This window comes from Corvus brachyrhynchos, unplaced genomic scaffold (genome assembly GCF_000691975.1).
Source record: "Corvus brachyrhynchos isolate BGI_N302 unplaced genomic scaffold, ASM69197v1 scaffold209, whole genome shotgun sequence".
In the NCBI taxonomy this organism is placed as follows: Eukaryota; Metazoa; Chordata; class Aves; order Passeriformes; family Corvidae; genus Corvus; species Corvus brachyrhynchos.
In genome coordinates this window covers 2,066,140-2,088,719 of record NW_008246056.1, presented here as the reverse complement: position 1 = coordinate 2,088,719, position 22,580 = coordinate 2,066,140, and the positions used below count along the sequence as shown (strand labels likewise).

The following is a 22,580-nucleotide window of genomic DNA, read 5'->3' as shown; positions in this document are numbered from 1 at the left end:
CAGAGCACAAAAAAAAAAAAAAAAAAACCACCAAAAAAAAAACCAAACAAAAAAACCAGCAAAACCCCCCCAAAAAACCCAACCAAAAAAACCCCAATTCAGGCTTCACTAACAACGAACTGTGCTGTGCTGGCACAATACCAGGAGCAAGGATTATGTTCTGCAGTATCCAACCAGACTGTGATAGGGATATACTCTGGCCTTGGATATCTGGGAATCTGGACAAACTCCTTGCATGATGAAACAAGTTTAACTCGAGAAGAGCATCCAAATCCTACTTGCTCTCCTTCTCTAATCTCAGTAATGGAGCCACCAGGATGATAATATAGTGTGTGATCTTCTAACAAAATTAAAGACAGTCAAAAGGATTAACATTTTCCAAAGTGCCTGCTTCATTTTGGAGTCGAGGCTGGCAAAGTTTGTGCCCACAAAACAATTCACTTGCTTCTAAATCTCTTACCCCACAGTCTCTCAATTTGATGGTGCCACTTCTGATTTAAAAACAAAGTAATCTTCAGTTTTGAAACAGCCTTTTTGTTCCTGGCAGAAACTGGTAATTTCTGAATGCCTAATGAGAACCTAAAAATGGCATTTAAATAAATTGTACATTTTGCAAAGTTTCCTCGAGGCATTAGTTTGATTTTGTTTATTAAAAACCAGATGATATTGTCCTGTTTAACAGCAGAAGTGCCATGCAAGTTTCTTACACCACTGCATTTGAAGCCAAAAGGCCTCCTCTCCGCATCCTGCTTTTCAACCAGCTGAGTTGTATAAACAGTGAGATCTTTTTGTCTCATTTGTAAGGAACACCAAAGCATGGCATCAGCAACCAGTTTGCTTTGAAGACCATTCTTGTTCCTGGTTTCTTTGGGCTTTAGATAGGGATCTTCTGCTGACATCAGTGGGAGTTGGATGAGACCTCAAAGAAAGCCTGCTGGACTGAAGATCCTGACGTGTGTGTCTAGATTGCCAGTGATTTCACACTGTCCTGACCAGAAAAGTTACTGCAGTTCTTATCTGATCATTCACTAGTATTAAGTAGGTATAGTGAAGTCAGAAGTAGAATTAGGGAAACCAAGTGTCCAAAACTGTTGCAGTTTTGCACTCACAGTAAGTCACTGCTCCTGTGTCCAGTCTGTTTTGTGCACGGCCACACATGCACAGACGAGGTCAGGGGGAATGTCCTGGCATCTGCCTCCTGTTGGAGCTCCATCACCTCCATCTCCCAGCCTGTACAGCCATGCTGGGGGGCAGATCCTGCACACATCTCTGGAAGGAAGGAGGGAAGGTGTTAGCTCCATGTGTCTGTAACACTTGCTCTCTGTAGCTGCAGTCTCTCTTGCAAGATGTGGAGCAGGGGCTGTGGTTACACTTTTGCACAACAGCTTACCCTGCTCATGAGCTGCCCTCTCATCATTCAATTCCAAGGGCAGGAAATGTAGAGGCAAGGGCAAAGATTTTGTCTTTGGAGTGGGGAGGATGGGCAGAGGCACCTGGAGGGGAAGGAGCTGCTGCCAGTGGAAGTGAACTGCCTGGGGACAGCATGGAGAGCCAGCACATATTCCTGGAGGAGGGAGAAGCCGCAGCAGATGGTGGCTCACTAGAAACAGATTAAAGCAGCTGGTACGGAAACAAGATATGGCACCGAGGGTCAGTTCAGACCTGAAACAAACTGTTCCTAGCAGAGCTGGGGCTTGGTTGGGAAAGGAGAAACCTGCACTCATTCCCTCCTCAGCATGAGAAGGTTGAAGTCTGTGCACCCCGTCTCCCCTGGGAACAGGGACCTCCACGGGCTCCAATAACCTAAGGAGTGGCACTAGGAGGAGCAGGAGGCAGCAGGATAAGTTCTCTGCATTGGAAAGATTCATTTCCTCTCACACCCACTGTTCCTGAGTGATGAAGTGTCCAAACCCTGGTGCCAGTTCAGTGCATGACAGCCACACCAATTTTCCCTTCAGCTGTCCCAGTATCAATGCACCTGGAACCCGGTGGTTTTTAGGAGCAGGCATTCCATGCTGCAGAGCCTGGCATGGCTGAACCCAGCGTGGCTCACAGGGGACAGGGCCTGCATGCACCTTTAGAACCCATTTTCATTTGGGAAATCCAACTGTGGGACAGGCATTTTAGTACCTCTCTGACATTTAAAATTCAAACCTGTAATGAATCACATTACCTTAGAGAAATGGAACCACAGAACCGTGAAGGTTGGAAAAGACCTCCAAGATTTTTTGGGTCCAACTTGTGACCAATGCCCACCTTGTCACCCAGACCAGAGCACTGAGTGCCACGTCCAATCTTTCCTTAAAAACCTCCAGGGATGGGGACTCCAAACCTCCCTGGCCAGCCCCTGACAACCTTCTTCATTACCAAATACATTAAGCACTTCCCGAACTACAAATGTATCCTTGCCTAGTCCAGAGCTGGGAGCCACTATCGTCCTCACTCCCAAGACAGACTGTTTGGATACTCCTCCCCTTCTCCTTCCTTAGGAAGATTGTCAGAAAAAGCCTTTTATTGCCCAAAGCATAATTGCTTTGCTTAGGTACCAGGCACACTTTGTAGAAGAACAAAGAAATGAAAAATGTAGACGTTTGCAGTATGTCTTATAAACCCTAAATTAAGATCACATTTTAAAAGAGATTTACTCATGCTGAAGGCATAGCCTTCATATTTTCCATTCAAGTGCTTTTTCTGAGGAATACCTGATTTGGAAACACAAGGAGGTAAAGAACTAAACTTGTATTTCCTTATGATGTGTAGCTCTGCCATACAATCAGGCACAGTTAAGGGAAGAAAAGGGTGATCCCATTAAACAGAACTTGCAAAATTCTGTTGTATTTTTACCTTTACTGAGAGCAGGAATTCTGGACTGGAAGGAGGGATGCCCCTTGTTCTTCTCAGGAGGGCTCCAGACAAGGCCAGGCAGTGGCTACTCACTTCTCTTGGCCTTCAGCTGCTCCACTCTGATCATTTTTTTATACAATTTTCACTGCAATCTGCTGCTGCCGCTCTGAACTTGGCAGGGAAAGTGGAACAGTAGGACAGAAAGGTTTCTATAGTGGATCAAAGGACACAAGTGCCTGTGGAAGCCTTTCCTGGATAAATTACAGCCTATGGGGAAGGTAAGACTCTGGAGATCAGTAACCATTTGAGAAGTAGCTTCTTCACGTGACTGCAGGTGGGACAAGTCAAACAGTATTTGCTTTCTCTGCTTTCTGATTGAGTGTAACAACACTGGGGTGTTTAATTGTCCGTGGAATTCAAGATGAGAATCCACAAAATAGGATCTCAATTCCTTAGATGCCTCCCATTCTGGAAGAGAAATCCAGTACACCGGGGTGAAAGAAACAAAAACTGCGACTTTACAAAAAGAATGCTACTTTTATTTTCAAATGCTGTAAAAAGCCTCATATAAATTTTTATAATGCTTCTATGTATCTTTCCCAACCACAACTAATGAAACAGTCTAGGAAAAATATAGCAGTTGCCATTTTGACTCCAAGAACGAGCTGCTGTGAGATCCCAACAGTAAAAGGACAAGGTACGGTGTGTTACAACGCCTGTAATTGCTCTTGTTATTGAGAAAGTGAGAGCACTTCCTAAGCATTACCTGGGCTAGGCTGCAGCATTCCCTGCTTGCTGGGCACAGGAGGAATGTCAGCCCTAGGGAAGGAGCTGACAGCAGAGCTGTGTGCCATTCCTGGTGCCCATTCCTGGTGCCCCCAGCTGATCTCCCCCCAGCAGGTGCCCTTATCCCAGACTGTCTCCAACGGCTCAGGTGGGGAACAATTGACCTATAAAAATAACACTTCTATAACTCTCCAGCAAGGCAAATTGAACAGTGCAAATGCAGTATCAACAAGATTTGATTTCTGAATGCTGGCAATTTTTTTTTTAACTCCTTCTGCACACAAGACAACCTCTGCTGATGTCCTGTACCTAAGGCCACTCACTCACGCTGACTGGAGATGGAATGAAGTGCGAAAGCTCAGCTGCAGTTCCCAATCCAAGCTTCCTCCCCACTTTCAGGGAATTCTGATCCAGAATTTGGATTCAGGCTCTCCACTTCCATCGATGCACTCAAGTTTCCCCTGCTGGAATAGGTAAATGTCCCAGCAAACCTCTGATAACAATTTGCATACACAATTCCACATTTTAACAAAAGCTTAACAAAACATACTTCCAGAAAATAAATTTTCACATGGTTGCAATCATCAAGCCATTTCAGGATCTTTGGTACTCCAAGAATAAGAAAAATAAATGGCACAGTGACAAACACTGCCAAAGGAAAACACACAACCATCCAAAGGAATCAGACAGAAATAACAAAACTAAAGATATGTTGCACTTCCTTTTTTTTTTTTTGAAAGCCAGTGTAGATTAACCTGCTGTTCTCTTTAATCCATTACAGTGTCACAGTTTCACCTTTAAAAAAAACCCCTATCATCCTAAAAGCAGTAGTTAATATTGTTTAACTTGACTTACTGATTAAAATAACGCTATGTTTACAAAAAAATTTTAAAAAGTCAACTACCACAATACAGGAGTTTATGCTAGATAGGCTGCAGGCTGTTGTTTCCTTATGGATATAGCTCCTACGTGAGCACTGATATGATTAATCATCTGCAGTTTTAAATGAGTATTATCCTTAGTGTTGCAAATAGAAGGGTTGAGCTTTTTCCCGAGTTTGTAAACCAGTGAGTATGTACAGACGTAATTGTTTAATAGATAGCTTTAAATTAAGTGTGTATTTCTCTGCCCTCCCCTAAGCCCCACAGGAAAAAAAAATCACCAGTATCACTGCACATTTGCAGTTTCCATGAAACTGAACTTGTCTCAACAAGTTTGAGCAAAGACTTCTTTGTAGGCCACGTTAATGGGGTTACTGTGCTCTTCTGAAAGGTGGTTTTTGCAGGAATTCCAATTCCAGTGCACACGGTGCCCCATGGATGAGACTGGAAATTAAAACCAATGAAAATTGTTTTGAATAGCAGTGTCTTTTGAGGCCAAGTTTGCATCTCAGGATTTTTTTTCTGCCTGAGCTTCCCTGTCTTGGAGTCAAGGCCTTAGGAAAGGCATTTCCTTTCCTGAGAAGCCTCAGGAGCTGCTGGGGCACTCGCAGAACGATGTCTGAAAGGTGGATTTAAGTGAGTTATTGTTTTTGTACAGCCTTTGGATGGCAACAGGTTGAGCCTCACCACACTGACAAGGCTAATAACAACACTGGAGAATTTTTAAGGACCTTGCCCCAGCAGCAGTACAGGGATGTTAATTAGTGTAAAGTCTGGGAAGCAAACCTGGGAGATCAAGGAGCTGTTCCCACCTCAGTCCAGCATTCAGGCAGAAGTTCAGCTTAGCTTTGCTCTGGTGTAACACTGGACAGCCCTGAGGCACTGGCTACTCCTCTTTGAGAAGCTGAAGACTGAAACTGTTTGGTATAAATAACAGTTATTAGATGCTTGAAGGGAAACAAAACCATGGAGGAAAGGCAGGATCAGGGAACCTGGCTGGATCAGGGAAGACTTCCTGCACATCACAGGCACTGATGCACAGAAATCTGGCAGGCAAATGGGCTCTTATGCAGCAGATGAACATCCCACTGTGTTTTTCAGAGCATACAAATAATTCAGAACAGCTGATACCACAGTGCCTAACAGCAATAAATATTTCTCTAACAGCTTTATAACAGTAGCTTCCATATTGCTGCAAAAGCCTGTCCAGTGGAATCTTTCCTACTGTATGCCAAAACATCCTGTGCTCCACTTGGAGGGGGCTGCAGACGTTTTAGGGTGCCTTTCACTGGTGCTCAGAGGAGGGAGACAGCAACAGTGACTCTGCTTGTTCAGCTGCTGGAGAATTGTTCATTGCTGTACAGCTCTTTTGACGAGAAAATGACAGCAGAGATCTCTGCTGTACTGTGACAGATTCAAAGCCCTGCAGATAAGCTGTGAGTGAGAAAGCTGTGAGGCAGAGAAAGTCACCAGTGACCAGATAACTGCAAACTGTTCAGGGAGTGCAAGTCAGTCCTGAACTGCTGCTGGGCTGATGAACAAAAGCAGAGCCTGCACATGGAGGTATTTCATGGAGGTATTTCTGCTTCTGTTTCCTCTGCCCAGGGGAAGGAGACCTGGCTCAACTGCCAGGTTGTCACCATCCTGCAGACTGGCCACAAGAACATTTAGGTGGTCCCTGGAAATTGGGCTGCAGGCTCAGCTGATCCCTTGTAATCCCATGGCCATGCCAGGCGGAGATACTGGAAGAAAAGGAGCCCACTGGAGAGTCTGAGTCTAGTGGGACACTCCGTTTCCTCTACGTGAGCAGAGGCTGCTGTTCCGGAGAGAAGAGGTTAGAGCAGGATCCCTTCTGCCTGCAGCTGCTCAGGGAGGAAAAAAACCAAAAAGCACCAATCTGATCACTGCTCTAGAACACATTTTGCAGAGAGAAAAGAGGATGTTTGAATTATGAGCAGCTCAAAGATTATCTGCTTTAGAGCAGAGGAAGGAATGGTTTTTTTAGCTCTGCCATCTCCTCAAAACTTCGTATCAGAATGTTTCCCTTCTGCTAAAAATACTGATAATTTTTATTCAGATTCCTTTTTTCTTCTGAAATTACCAGCAGGCATCATCACCTCAAACAGCAATACTGCCAACTATCATTTAAAGCAGAAAAACCACTAAACAGATCACAGGGACTGCCTCACTGCCACACACTGTGGGAAAAGGGACAAAAGGGATGACGATAAAGGGCTGGTAAAATCCTGCACTGGGGGCAAGAGAGGGCACACAGGACACAAGGAGGCCCAGAGGACACTGCTATTTAAAATAATTCCATGTGCTACAGTCACGGGGGATCTGCAGACCACAAATGGAACACCCCTGAGCAACTGCTCAGAGAGGTTTGCAAATGTGGACAGTTTTTTTATACTGCATATCTAACCCCCACCAGGTGAGCAGTACAACAATCAAATGATATGTTTCCCTCCTGGGTGGATTAGATGGTTTACAGTACAAACAAAGCCACAGTACAGAGAGGCATAATTAACCGTTATCCACACGTAGGCAGTGCAGGAAAAGGGATGCACGTTCCTTTTATTCCAGTACCTTTGTATAATAAAGTTAACAAAAATATTCAAATATTAAAAAAAAAAAAAGAAAGGAAAGAAAAAAAAAAGAAAAAAAAAAAGCCAGCTGGCACTGCCAACTAATTCCTGTAGTAGTCTTAGAAATCCTAATCCTGTAGAATTTCTGTGTGAAATCGATGCGCACCAGAGTCGATGTGTTGATAACTAATGCCAAGTGGGCCTGGTGATGCAGCTACCTGAGGTTTGTGTTTGCAATTTCCTTTGGGGGGTTGTGTTCTGTTTCACAACTTCCCAGCTTTCATGTAGGAAGGGATGGAGCCACGCTGGGTGAGCCCTTCAAACCTCTTGTAGGTGTAATTGAGGAAAACCCAGTCTTTGGACTTGTAGTCAGGTTCCGTCGCGTTTGGCACTAGAATTCAGAAACAAAAGCAAACACACATTAAAACAGTTAAACCCAGGCTGCTTCTGAGAGGACTTTTCACAGAGCTAAACAGCTCTGAGCTCGTATTTCCTTAGTCAGCAGAAACTCCTGGAAGAAATCGTGTTTCTAATCAGGTCAGTTGCCTTTTGTCAATGGTCTGAGTTACAATTTCAGGATAGAACTCTGAAGCAGAAAAAGGTGGGGGTAGGGGGGGTTGTTTTGCTTTCTTTTTCATTACATCTACACACTTTATCAGGCTTCCATACCTTGACAGAAGCCCCTAACACACCCATAGAATACACAATTACAAACCCCTTGACATTTCTGATGTTCTGATTTTTATCTACATGTACAGTACTGTTTTCAGTGGGTCTGAAATGCCAAGATAATACAGATGTTCTTGGCATTATGCAAATATGGGCTTAACCAGCTTAGGCACTGGAGATGAGTTGCTTTGCACCAAAAGGACAAACTTCCTCACCATTACATAAAAGCCATTTCAGAAAAGAAATAACCAACAGCTTTTGGATAATTCTTATGGCTGGTAACACAACTACACTTAGCAGACAGCAATTAATCACTGTTAAACATCTGCCAGTCTTCAAGTAACTGAAACAATGCGACCTGGGACTGTTTGTATGTCAGAGAACCAAGCCCTTTACATATGAAAATTTCCTACAACTTGCCAAGAGAAATCAACAATTTAAAAAAACCCCTGAAGTGATTTACAGAGCCACTCAGGTTCATGAATTACTGTGTTAGGTAATCAACTGTCTGAAAATTCTCACCCACAGTATCTCAACAATTATGTTTGGCACAAACCTCGAAAGTCATTGAAGATGAAAAGCAAATCAGTGCATGATGTTTTACCAGAATCTGGTTAGACAGACAGCCTGGCAGAAAACTCCACTGCTTTCTGTGCTCACTACCTGTGCAAACTGTTTTTACCAATGGCTTTGACTCTTAAAATCTCTGGGCTTTGCAGCTATGAGAGATCACAGGTTTACACTCATATTTCAAAGAAAACATAGAGACTTGATCTAGAGACTAACTTGATGAGGGCATCAGAAAAATGAATATAAACAACAACAAAGGTATCTGTGGAGTATTCTGGCATGTCCCAGATGGAAATTTGGAATTTACAATGGCAGTCTCACCTGGCTGTAAAATGTCTGATTCAGGAAATTCATCAAAGTTGGAAGTATCATCAATACTCTTGATTTCTATAGGGATTGCAGCTGGTCTTTCCCTGCAAATAAAGATAAATGCCAGAAGAGTGAATATTGGGAAATGAGACATTAAGTTCCAGCTTTAACTTAGCTTTTTACACTTACAACTTCCTTTAATGCAGAGCACAAGGGTTCCACTGAGTGCATCACAGATGAATCTGACTCTGCTGTTTGCTGACACCATGGGGAGATTGTTTGGTTCCCTGTTCCTATTGGTGTCTTCCTGGCAGGCTTGGGGCAAACATCATTTTCCCATTAAGGGAGAGAACATTCCACACTTATCTGCCACACAGCCATCACCGCGATGTTGTCACCAGCCACCATTGTGATTACTCTGTTTCACAAACACAGCCCAGCAGGATTGCACTTGCAGCCAGAGCTTTATAATTCCAATGCTCATCAGCCTGGACCTCATCCAAAACCTTTGGACTGCAGCTCCTCCTTGTGACACTCAGCATCTCTCTCCCAATCCACACTGGCTCTGCTTTAGCAGCTCCACAGTCAGGGAGCCCTTTTAAGGTGGCTTTTGAAACTGCCCAAGGAATCTGTCCCCCCAAAACATTCACACTGGGACAGAGCACTGTGGGAAAGGCAGTGAATTACACCTGTAAACTCATCACAGTTCTAATTACTACACTTACAATTAAATCCACAGCCACCCTACAACAATTTCTTTATGTTCTGGGCAGTCTGGAGCAATCTGAGGTATCTCAAGACAGTTAAACTCGGATCATTTCTATGAATGTCAGCAAGGCCTGAAAACCTTCAGTGTCACCCACCTACTGCAAGTAGCTGCCTTTCAAAATGAAAGATAAATTGGAAATAATTGTCTTTGACATCGTATTTCATGAAATTCTTGCTTTCATGGCTTTTATTCTCCCTGTAAAACGTGTGTATATACGTACCTGATATGTCCCCAGTCTACTCCTTCAAAAAATGGATGACTTTTTATTTCCTCTACTCCATTGCTACCAATTCTATTTTCTGAGTCGATACAAAACCTGGAAAAGGAGAAAAAACAAAGGGAATGTTATGATGAATTCAGACAGAAGCAACAGTATCCAGTCTCAAGAATTTCAAGAAGTTCTTTCAATTGTTCCCCACCACTTGGGGTAACCTCAAAGCAGCCCATTGCATCTAGGAGAGAAGGGAAATACCAGAAGCAGAACATTGTTAAATCCCAAAACAAAAAGCTTTGATGATGCCAATGACTAACACCTTTTCTAAACTGCTGCATCCCCATTTTCCAGGTTTGTGAAAAGTTGCTGCATGTTCTAGTAAGATCAGTTTGGAATGGAGGCTTAAATCCTTACCACTGAGAACTCCTCTGCATGTTCTCAACTACTTAAACATCCATGTTTCAAAGTAAAACAAAGAAGAATGGATGTACTTAATAAATCAGGACTGCTCTCTGTTGCCATATTTTGGATCCCAGTGAGCCAGCCCATTCCAAACATGCCATGGCCCTATTCTCCCCCTTCCCTCTCAGAGGTGCAGGTGGTGCAAAGACCCGGGGAACATGCCATGGCCCTATTCTCCCCCTTCCCTCTCCTCAGAGGTGCAGGTGGTGCAAAGACCCGGGGGCCTGTTCTGATACAGCCCTGCTGCACAACCTCAGCTCAGACCCCAGAAGAAATGGTCAGTTTATGAGAAGCAGCCGTGAAATAGCAGGAAGAAAAAGGTGAAATTGGAGACAGAGACAGGATTGGTGAGAGGGGGACTGTTACCTGTTCGAGCAGGCCAGACAGGAAAAGCCTAAAGTCCTAAAGAACGAAAATAGGGAGGTGGAAGCTCTCTGACAGCAACTCAGTGACCTCAGGGATTTGTTCCAGGGAACAGCAGAGGCTGACCCTTCTCCTCTGGACTGATGCTGAACTGGCTGGAAAAGCCTCTCAAGTATCTCAGCCAGGAGATGGGAATACCAGCATTTGCTCAGAAATTCATTAAATCCCAGCCATCTTCTGCATGTGTAGCACAGCAGGTTAGGCTATAAACTGTCTCCAATGATAAATTAAAGTTCTTTTGCTTGTAGTTGGGTGTCACTGGGGAAGAAAACCTGCCTGTATTTGTATTGCAGCCCAGTAGGCTGGGTGGTGCCCAAGGACTAACAGCAGACCTCAAACCCTGTAACAACACCCAGCCAGAGCAGCCACAGGATTTGTCAGGCTCTGTCTGAACCTGAGCTTATTTTAGTTTGGATTTATCTGTATCCATAACAAATACCTTTAACTTTGTCTGCATCTCCCTTTAAGCCAAAACACACATTGTCCAACTTGTACAAGCTGTAATGGACAAAGTACCCAAAATGCCCAGGTGGTTGTTGTCCAACCTGTTTTGACCTCATTTTAGTAGATTACCTATAACTAAGATGTTTTGCCCCAATTTTAACCCTTCTCCTTGTGGAGACAAACTGATAAATTCAAGTAGCCACGTAAGTAGATGCATGAGCAAGACATGCTAACAAATACACTGAAATCTCTAAAAATTCCCCAAACACAGCCAGGATTGAGGAAGAAGAAATACTCAGCAGTAATGCTGTACTCTGTGCAGCAGAGAACTTGGGATGCTGACAAGGAAGGTTGAGCAGAACACTAGAGAAATAGACACCGAAAATGCAATATAACTGTTTTACACAAACTTATTCATGAGGGTTAGCAACAATTGAATTATTTGAGCAGTTAGTATCACTAACTGGAGGCAGGGTAACTGTTTCTTGTATTTGTTATGTTTTTGTAGGTTACTGGAGCACTGCTTGAACTAATAATAAATTCTAGTTTTGTGAAGCATTCCCCTTTTTGCCTGTAACAAAACTGTATAAGGCTATAACATCAGCTTTGAAAAGGAAAAAAAGGAAAAAATATCAAACCCAAAACCAGTGTGCCCCCTAAACCCTCCCAGGACAAGAGAGCATTTCTGCCTGACCTTGGCACCAAAACCCTCACAAAAACCTCAATGCAAATTAAAAACTGGGATTTTGAAAGAAATGAGTAAATCCAAAACATCCAAAGATTTCTGTTCAGTGCATTAAATGCTGGTGAGTGGTTATTTTCTTGCCCCCTTTGAGAAGAGAAAAATTCTGTGTTAATCACTTTATTTTTGGTCTGCTCTCTTTCTCCTTATACCATGGTACAAATCAAGATCATTCCAGCTTATTTCTTCATGTTAAACAAATGGCAAAGAGAAAAAGACTTAAAAAAATCCATCAAGGATGGTGACAGAAGAAACCAGCCTTCCCTCCAACATAAAGCTTCCTTCACACAGAACAGGAATTTACCCCGATGGAAGAGGACCCTGGCTGGGCAAGAGGCCAGAATTGGGTTTTTCTTACTGACCTTAGAATTAAATCCTTTGCTTTCTCTGAAATGGGCACCTCTGGAGGAAATACCAACGTTTCTTTCCAGTTCATAACTTTCCTGTAAGTCTCTTGTGGCGTTTCTGAGCAGAAAGGTGGATACCCTGCACAAACAAATAAAAAATTCATAAACTTTTCCCAGAAGAGCAGTGACCTCTGCTTTTGTCACTGGGGCTCCCAAACCTAACAAATATTAGCCAGAGGTTTTCTCTTCTAACAAATGGACCCTGTTACCTTTGAACAACTCTTAAGCTGGGGTTTTTCACATACCTATTAGCATTTCATACATAATCACTCCCAAGGACCACCAGTCACACAGCTTGTTGTACCCAGTCTGCATAAACACTTCTGGAGCAATATAGTCTGGGGTTCCAACAGTAGAATATGCCTGGAAAACAAGTATAATCTCTTTAAAAGATAAATACTGTGGGTTTACACTTTGCAATACCTTTTCCTGGGGATTCACATACAGGATCTTGCTGTTTAGGTGAGCAAGAATTAATTAGAGAATTCACAGGAACTAAAATCCCAATAATATTATTCTTTTATAATTCTTTTATAATAAACAGAGAGAACCTCGAAAATAAATGGAAATCATCCTCTTTAACGTGATGAAACCATAGAATATTGCAACTGCAATATCAGAAGGTCCTCTTAGCTAAAGTTTCAGGTAGCTGCTTTACAAAAATACCCAAGAAGTTCTATTGTTGTGGTCTTTGTTTACTTTTAAAGGCATAATCAGTGGTAGATTCCCAGGTGTGACACACACGATACACAAGCTGGGTATTGGGAATTTCTCTTAACTGGTGAAAAATCTTCCATGGGGCAGGAGGGAGAGAAAAAAAAACAAAACCTGACAAAAAAAACCCCTCAAGACCAAAAAAATCCTCCAAAAGCAGTTTTCCCACAAAAATACTTTACTTTCATTTGTCTGACCATAAAGAAACACTTTGTTGGATTGAACAGACCCGAGACATTTAGGATTGAACCAACGGAAAAGTGAAAACGTGGCTCCTTTTCCAACAGTGTTGATGCAAATTGTCATTCTGGCCTTTCACTGTCTCTGTGGGACTGTTCTTCACCACACAGTTCTGCCACATCAGCCTTCACTGGACTTGAGAAAGTGTCTTTTCAGGGATCTAATTCCAGGCTGGAATAAGGCTGTGAAATACAGCCCCATGAGGCAGTGTGGTGGTTGCAATGTAATCTCATGTCTCATGAGGAAAGAAGAGACAACCCTGAAGGTTTTTAGGAATACTGCAGTAGATGACTTTTTAAAAAGAGTGTGGAAAAATAAAAGGTTCCAAAATTTGACAGCTGAGGTTTTTTTGGTGAAAATCATGGGCAGGGATGAAAGTCTGAAATCCCATGGCTGACAGACACTTTGCTTTGGTTCACTTCATGCCACAACTTCCCCTATTACGTGACCACTCCTCATCACAAACCCAGGCTGGAGCACTCCAGTGCCAACACCCTCCCACAGCCTTTCCACCACGTTCCCATTGAGCAGAATGGGAATTCCCCACAATTCTCTAGAAAGGAATCCCGCAGCCACACATCTGCTTGTGACCAAGCTGCAGGAATCAGAGCCAGGAGTCCACATTGCCCACACCAGGTCAGTGCTGCAGAGAGCTCCAGACATACCTTGGCCACGTGGCTGCTGACACCTGAGGTCTTGGGCCACGTGCTCACAAGGAAACAAAGGCATAGAGAAGAGCAGGGTCTTGCTATTCCAACCTGGACCCCCTTCTTTTGAGTTATTTGTGATTTTGGGAGCTTGTAGAGAGTGACATATGAGGGCCTTGCAGGTTTTAAGAACCAGGAACACTAGCACCGAGTTTTAGTTTAACATTTTGTGTAAATAGTTTAAAAGCAAAACAAAAATTATACATTATTTAATTAACTCACCAGCTGTCGCCTGTTCTTCTTCCATGTTTCTGCTTTCCTCTTTGAGTTCATATTCTGAAATGCTAATTTACAAAATAGTTATTAAATAACAATTGCATTTGTGAGAATGAAGAGAAAAAACATTTATAGGGTTCCAGTTTTAAATAACTATTTTGTATATTTAGAATCCTTTAGTCTGGAAAGAAATACTTGATTATAACTGAAAATGGGAACATGAGAACAACTACTGTCCAATGCACAGCTGAAACTCATGTAAGTAGGACACCTCATCAGCAATTCTAAATTGGAACTTGCTAAAATTTTTAGATCAGCTTCTGAAAAGATTCATGAGACTGAAGTCACTGACTTCAGTCTTTTGGCACATGAAACCCATGTCCCTCCTGAAAGAGCAGTTCTGTAACTTCACTAGCACTATGAAAAACACATTAAAATATAGATACATTACATTATGTGCATTCATATCTGTGTATGAACGTGCAAAAATGCATGATTACTGCAGAAATCATAATTTCTTGCCTGTGAAATGCTCCCATGTCCCAGGGAACAAGCATTTCCAGTTTTCCAATTAAATGCAATCTGCCTGCCCCATCTTGCTTATCCCAGCAGAAACACAGGTACAATGTACAGCTGCAGCTCAAAACCATTTACATGTTAAACTAGGACAGCTCATACTCACAGAAGTCACTTGGTGGGTTGTGTGTGAGGTTCCTGTAGAACTCTGTTCTGTGGGCTTTCTTTAAACCTGTGCAGAGCCCAAAATCAGACAGCTTTACATGACCCTAAAAAAAAAAGTCATCAGAGAATGTGAAACCCTTATTTAGATAGGTAGTGCTTGGAAAAAAAGACTTTTAATCACTGCACATGCCCTCTCAGGCCATGATGGACAGGCACAGGACAAGCAGAGAAGCAATGACTGAACCTTGCTGTTCTGGAAGGGTCTGTTTTCTCTTCAGCAGGCTGTGGCCTCCCAGGAATGGTGATACCGACAATTTCCCAACAGCTGAGGGCAGCTACTTTGCCTGCTTTTGTTTTGAGCTGGACACCACTTCGACTGAGAAAGCCTCCAGGACAAAATTCCTTTGCTTTGTTTTGATGGTAACCTTGGCTTTAATCAGGTTCCCAGACATCAGTGCTAGATAGAACCCATCAAACCTGACAGACCTGTGCATGCTGTGATAATGCCTGGCCTCCATCATCTTAAAGACCTTTTCCAACCTAGATAATTCCATGATTCTGTGATGCTTACTGAGTGCATTTCATGGCCAGAATGGTCAGTCTAACTGAGGGAGTTTCCACAGGTGAGTGGGTGATTAAATAAATGTAACTGTAGAAATTGAACATTTAGCATTGTCTGAATTGTCCATAGCTACTTCAAGATGCATGAAAGGAAGAGTATCACCTTTTAATGTGTATGAATATGAGCATCTGGTCACCCTGAGTAGGTTTTCTCCCTTAAAAGCCTTGCCTTAAATAGTTAAAAGGCTTTTCAGTAGGATTTGGCTTTGTTTAAGCATATTGGTGTTCTCCAAGGAAAACACAGTGGCCATTCCCTGCCTTCCCTCCAGCCAGTTTAAATCTCTGGGGTGGCACCGGTGGCTCCCACTGCTCAGCAGCAGGATGTGCAGCCTGAGATCTTGGAAGCACCAGCAGTTGGTGAGCCCAGTACATGCCTTGGCATCCAGCAGGAGGTTGTCTGGCTTGATGTCCCTGTGGATAAATCCCAGCTGGTGAATGGCATCGATGGCCAGCACTGTCTCAGAAATGTAAAACTGGGTCTCCTCCTCTGATAGAGTGTCCTTCTTCATTAGTAAGGTCATCATGTCACCTCATCAAAGAGAAGAAAATACAGCTTAGGGATCAGAACATTTTAAATCACAAGCCTGATGTGAATCACAAGACTATAAGAAACCCCAGTAGAATCCAAATTTAACCTTGTAACTAGCCTTATAGTTACTAATTATAAAACTATTACTGCAAGGACCTACAAACCCAACTTACTTTTTTAGTTGAAAATCCTAAACAGGAATTTTAATTGAATAGCCCAGGAAAATAGAGTTGATTTTTACACACGTTAAATTTACTGCACAAACTGTTTGAACAAGGGCTTTTGTTTCGATTTTACTGTTAATAGCTTCAGCTGTAAAAAGCAGAAATTTCTATTAGATTAATTATTTAATTCAAGTCTATTTAATACCACTTCACAACCTTTTTCCTTCTCCTAAAAATCAGGAATGGTCACATGACTGGAACTTCACTTAAAAGCATGTTAACGTTTTTATTTTCACAAATTATACAGCATGTTTGTTTCTAACATTTTATAAAGCTGCCAACAAAAGCTAAGGAAGAAGTACCTCTATCACCTGATGCCACAGCACCCAGCTTACCTCCAGGTAAGAACTCCATGATCAGGTAAAGGTTCCTTTTATCCTGGAAGCTGTAAAACATTTTCACTACCCACGCTCCATCCGCTTCAACCAAAATATCTCTTTCTGCTCTGATATGGGCCACCTAAAATTTTTTTTTAAATTATTATTATTAAAGGACAAATATTGAAATATTTCAACAAAGAACATCACATTACACTCTTAGCTCCACCGCATCTTTTCATGACCTTTAGCCAAGGAACTATTTTCCTAGCTCTTTCCATGCTCATATTTTCCATTCTTTTTTACTAGATCCTAGGGTTTCTCTAGAAACACAAAGCACAGCTTGTTAAGATGGTTCTGTTTGTTAGAAAGAACTGACAGAGCTGGTGGAAAAAGTGCAAGTGAGTTCAGGAATATCTGACCTTGCTCAGGATATGCTGGTTCCAGCTAAGGCTTTGGAAAATATATGGAAAGCTGCTACCCCATAATTTGCTGGAAATTAAGAATAATGGAGATTGGAGGAGGCGTGTGTGTTTTCACTACAATGTACCCTCATCCTGGAGGAAAAATTAAAGACATATGCATGGAAAAATATTTCTTGACAGCTGTAGGAAAAGCAGCAAACAGTCTTCTGCATCTCTGCCCCAGTTCTGCTGGTGAGGAACATCTTTACCCGAATCTTGTCACAAGGCTGCATGGGACAAAGGTTCTCCCTCTGCAGGAGACACTCCATCTGGGATTTATCTGCCTTTATTTAGTCTCATTAGAAAGTATTTCCTTCCACCCTCCACTCCTCAATGCAGCTCTAAAATACAATAGGAAAACTTTGCTTCAAAATAGCCAGGATTTCTCCCAGTGCTGCCACGCTTGGAAAAAAAAATACTAGATTTCTTTTTTTTATGTGTGTGTCCTCTTGCTCTCCATGGAACAAGCCAGGCAATGAAAATTCCAGCAGATAAAAACTCTCCATGGAAGATCACTGTCCCAAACTGAATGTAGAGCACAAGCTCAGACTCCTTCCCACATCAGGTTCGGCAATGGGGGCAGCACCACACAAATCCTGGCTGCTCTGCACACCATGCTGCTCCTCTGGTTCCCTAAATTCAGGGCATGGGCTGCAGGAGACAAAATAATCTGTGCCAGGAAAATGAAAAGTACCACTACTGCAGGAAAATGATGTGCAAATGATAGGTAAAGTTTGGTCTAGTATGAAAAAAGTCCTCTTTTATCTATGGAGACACCCACCCTTGATTTCTTTGCTTTGTGGCGCTAAAGTACTTGCTGTGTCCTCACAGTGAATTGTTAGCTAAAAAGTAAAAGCAAAAACCAAACCAAACAAAATCAAAGCAAATAAACCCCCAACAAGATTAGATCCAACTATAAAGCAAATCCAAGGAAGACAAAGCTGATGAACAATGTGATTTCTGCTGGCTTTCTTGAACAGAAAGCATTAAATACCTCTGTTTTTACTTTGGCACAGGATTATTTTTCCAGAAGCATTTTCCTTGAAATGCAGTTTTACAGATTCAGTACTATCAGCTCCATGTTGATAAGGGGAGAAAAATAAAATCTTTGTCACTATTGCAAATTGGTTGTAAATAAAGTATTTTTTAAAATGCAGTTACATGACCTTATTTCCTAACTTCTGCTTCTTTTGTGCTGTGGTAGCAACGCCATAGACCCTTTGGACTGCCAGACCATTACAGGGGCTTTCAAAGGTAGAAAATATTTTCTAGACAGGGTAAGTTTGAAATTTAGGGGACTTATAGATCACAAACCTGCTCTTTCTCCAGCATATCTGCTTTTCTCAGTATCTTCATTGCATAAATGTGACCTGTATCCTTCTTCTGAACGAGGCGGACCTTGAATGAGAGAGAGAGCCCAGTCAGTCTTCTCTGCCTCAGAAATCCACTGGACAGCTCCCAATTGCCAGGCATGGAAAAGGTCTCTTGTTAAATTAAAAACACACTGAAAAAGGAATTATTCTGCACCATGTACAACACTAACACTAGGGAGGAACAGTTACTGTTTGAGGAAAAGTCAGCAGGCACAGTGAATTCCAGGTAACTTGGACTGTGTAGGTTAAAATTCAGGAGGAGAAATAACTGATGTTACACAGGGCAGAAAGGAGGTTTATCAAGAGGAGCTGTGCCACTGCAAATCCGTAATTTCAGAGGGCCATGTGGGCAACATCAGTGTGGGAAGCCATGGGAAACTAAGCATCTTCCCAGAAGCCTTGGGAAATCAATGCATGTGATTAATCACTACATTTATCACGCTTGGAGAATGACACAAATAGATACCGTTCTGCAATAAAACAATTCATTAAATTGGAATTAAAATGCTTCATTACAGTGGTCGGTCCCATTTCAATCTCCTGTTCAAGCAAGAATGCCACAAACCTCCCCAAATGCTCCTCTTCCTATGACTTTCAAAGACTCGAAGTCATCCAAGCCGAGCCTGGTCCTCTTGAGCCGCAGGAACTCCGTTTCCTTGCGAGCGTGCTGTGACCTGCGCAGCTTTTTCTGAGGACACAAACACAGGAATCCATCAAGCATTTGGCAGTAGAGAGTCAAGATATGCACCCTCCCTTCCTGGGAAGTTCTTCTCTGGAATCCCAACAGGAGAAAAACTTCTCCTTCTACGTTTCTTTCTGAATTTCTCCAAGTATGATCCTCGAATATGGTCTTTTCTATAGAAGCCTCAGGCACAGTTTCACCTTTTTTCTTGGTAGGTGGTGGTATTTTATTTTTATTACTTAGTTATTAAAAAAAAAGGAAAAATAATGAAGAAAAACTATCATACTGGTCCACAGTGTATCAGTCCCAAGGCCAAAGTCACTGCCTGAGACAAGGACTCTTCATTTTGGGCAGCATGAAGGATCAATAAAAGCTGAAACTTGTACCCCACCAAAAAGAGTGATGACAGGCAACAAGGAGCTTAGCAAGCAGCAGAGCTCCTGGTTACAGATCTACAACAAAGTCCATTTGGTTTATGGCAGGCAGGCACTCAATTCTGAAAGAAAAATCTGTCCCAATTCCATCATATATTTCATCTGATGAAAATGTCACCGGGATTCACCCTGAGAGAAGACAAACGCTGCTCCCAAAAATGCTGAGATCTCAGAGACTGCTAAGGAGGAGCCTCGATCAGGCACCTGCCAGACTCTGTGCCGGGATTACAACATCCCTTAAAGCCACAAGATGGCAATACACACCCACACTCATTTTCCCACTTCCCACTAGTTACAGCAGTCACAAAAATTCAAAAAGGACTGAGACACTCTTCCTACTTATTTCCCAGCCTATCCTGAAGACAGGCATGGTGTTAATGGGCCTCAGAAAAGCAACTTATTGACCAAAGTTCTGAGAGATGGCAACCAGACTGAGATCCCTCCTCATCTGTGTCCAAACGGAGCAAAAGTGTGACGGTTTACTGTTTACATCAAGAAAAATTGGTGCAGCATTTTGCTTTCTACCCACTTCTAACCACATGCCACATTTTTTTTTCTTGCCAAATACAATAGCAAACAATTTTAATATTTGAAAAGCTTGCTATATACTTGCTGTTGCTATAAGAACTACAGGTAGCATGAAAAGCTTTGCAAGTATCAGTCAAGCATATTCCCAGCTTCCCTAATAAACAGGTTATTGACAGGGGCAACATTCATGTACAAAATAAAACTTACTGTCATGCTGGCTGATGTTTCTGTGAGCTCCTCAAATGCCCATTTGAAGCAGTGGGACAAAAGCAAAGCAGTTTGTAAGGTTACTTAAAGCAGTATTTACCTCCTCATCTGCAAGGCCTTCCTCTTCCATAGCCACTTCCAGCTTCTTCTGTCTGCCAAGGGGAGAAATAGGGGATTGCACCTTTTATTATTTATTAAAACCAAACACAACACCACAGCAAGTCAACACCTTTGCTTCACATACTCCAGTTACTGAAGAATTTGCCTCAAATGGAAATCTGAAGGCAGACAGCCCCACTCCACCCAGTTACTCATTTGTGAACAAAGCTGTGGAAAATGTAGAAGCAAATTTAAGCACATGCTTATGTATTTGCAGAATCAGGCATTAAACATACATGAAAAAGGATGTTTAATGTTTACATCTTGTTGAATTAAAGCTGTTTTTATCAATTAGGATTACAAACTACAATAAAAATGGGTTTTTTTCACCATTTCTATCTCAGCTCCATCTCCCACACCCCAGTCCACTCCAGCTTCCATCCCCTCTGTGTGACCACCTCCCCCTGGTCACACACCTGGTCCTGCCCCCCTTCCTCCCATGCCAACTAACCCTACTCCCCTGGATGCACCACCTCTCCTCCCAGTGTCCTGGCCAGGGCAGGGCTCACAGCTCCAACTCTTCCACTGGTGCCATGCCAGGCTGGGAGGCTCTGAGTGGGGAGCAAAGCCTGGGAATACCCCACAGGTGGCAGTGGTCAGCACATGGCAGTGTGGCTGCAGGACCCCTTTTTATCCACCCACAGGATGCTCCTTTATAGCTGCCAGGGTGCAGCTTTCTGAAGGCTGGTTACCCCCCAGCAGCAGGCAAGAATTCAAAGGCTTGGAGGCTGCTGGTGCCTCTCTGCACTTTGGCAAGTACAGCAGGATCCTCTAAATTAAAGGCCCTTGATAGACAGTCTATTCTCCTAACTAGAAGCAACTCCATTACATGGAATAATGACTAAATATGATGAAGAGAGAAACCCTGCTGCTTGACTGAAAACCCTTCAATTAAAAACATATTACCAGGGGAATGATAATTTCACACAATGATGACAATCCAACACAACATTCATTATAATCAAACACTTGGTGCTTTGACACTTAATTCAAGTGGCACTTAAACCACCTCAGAGACAGGACTGGGCACTGCTGGGAGAAGGTGACTGGTGATGACCATCACATACTCCCATGCAAGGAGTACCAGGCAGCACCACCCAAGCAGAACTTACAGATGAGGATTACATTATTCCCAAAAGTCTTCCTGCCCACCCAAGAGCCTCTCAAACCCTCCAGCATCAACCCCTTATTTCTTTGCTTCCCCCGATTTCCACACCAGCTCTCTGCCTCCTTTCCTTGCCCCATCACCCCATCAAACACCTCTCAGTCCTGTTCCCCATCTCCTATACACTCCCTCCTGCAGGGTTTAGGAGTCCTGGCATGAGCTCCATGGTGTAGAGCAGGAACAGACACCACAAGCCACTGCCTTACCCCAAACCAAGGTCCCACCCCTCAGCAGCTCTGCAGAGTTCATTCCCTGGGGCACATGCAGAGGAATCAGAGGTCCTCAACCCCACATGGAAGGGGAAACCTCACGTGTACTGCAAAATAAGACTCTGCACAGAGCAGTTTCTACAAGGTAACTCTGAGGAGGTAAATTGCATGAAAACATCAGACGTGGAGGTCCTTGATCACTCAGGGACTGGGATGTTCACAGGTCCCTCCAAAGACAGCCTGTGCCCTCCAGGAATTCACTCCCTGCCACCACATATAGAGAAACTTCCCAGAGCTGTCCCATTGCTGTGGATTGAAGTGCCCTTGAACAAACACCAAGAACAGCTGCAGAGGGGTGAGAGGAAGCAGAGGCAGTACCTGGTTTCCCTCTCCTCGTGCTGTATGATTAGGTTGCTGTAGAAGTTCTCCAGCGTGAGTTTGGCCACCGTCACTCGCTCCCGGGTGTGGTTACTCATGGGAAAGGATGTTGTAGTCCCTGCAGTCATCGCCATGGTAACATGTACTGAAACAGAGCAGGTCAAATCATTACTCACTTCAAAAAGAAAATTTAAAAAATATATATTCCTCTTTCCCACCCTCCAGCTCCAAATTCTTAGGCACTCCAGAATTCATAGTAAAGGCACTGTTCTTTAGATATAAGAAACTCCATTAAAACTTGCCTTATAAAATTATCCCAAGATAGCAGGGGGATGTGCTACCCACTCTCTAAAAAATAACATGTTGGCAAAACAAAGAGTGAATCATAGCAAAGAGCACTGCATGCTCTGGGCAGCTCACCCAGCTGTGCTTGTCCACAAATAAGGAAAAGGTCCCTCTGGCAGACCTGGGCCCAGCCTGGGGGAGGGAAAAGGAAAAGGGGAAGGAGGGGGAAGGATCAGGCAGCTCCCAGAGCTGGACTTGTCACAACTCTATGACAATTTCAAACTCCAAAAATTCTTGATGCTAAAAAAAAGGATGGGATAAAATGAGACAGTGAATGGA

General features: G+C 42.9%; 1 protein-coding gene across 1 annotated transcript; it reads right to left on the bottom strand.

Moving 5' to 3' along the window:
* Nucleotides 1-3,361: 3,361 nt before the first annotated feature.
* Nucleotides 3,362-22,101, bottom strand: STK38L (serine/threonine kinase 38 like). Its single transcript, XM_017745822.1, has 13 exons — nucleotides 21,957-22,101; nucleotides 20,146-20,197; nucleotides 18,760-18,882; nucleotides 18,136-18,219; nucleotides 16,376-16,499; nucleotides 15,662-15,816; nucleotides 14,668-14,770; nucleotides 13,992-14,053; nucleotides 12,354-12,471; nucleotides 12,064-12,187; nucleotides 9,637-9,732; nucleotides 8,660-8,751; nucleotides 3,362-7,490 (listed from the first exon to the last, which is right to left on the bottom strand). The coding sequence occupies exons 1-13, from the start codon at nucleotides 22,088-22,090 to the stop codon at nucleotides 7,363-7,365; spliced, it is 1,395 nt and encodes a 464-aa protein (XP_017601311.1). The 5' UTR covers nucleotides 22,091-22,101; the 3' UTR covers nucleotides 3,362-7,362.
* Nucleotides 22,102-22,580: the final 479 nt, after the last annotated feature.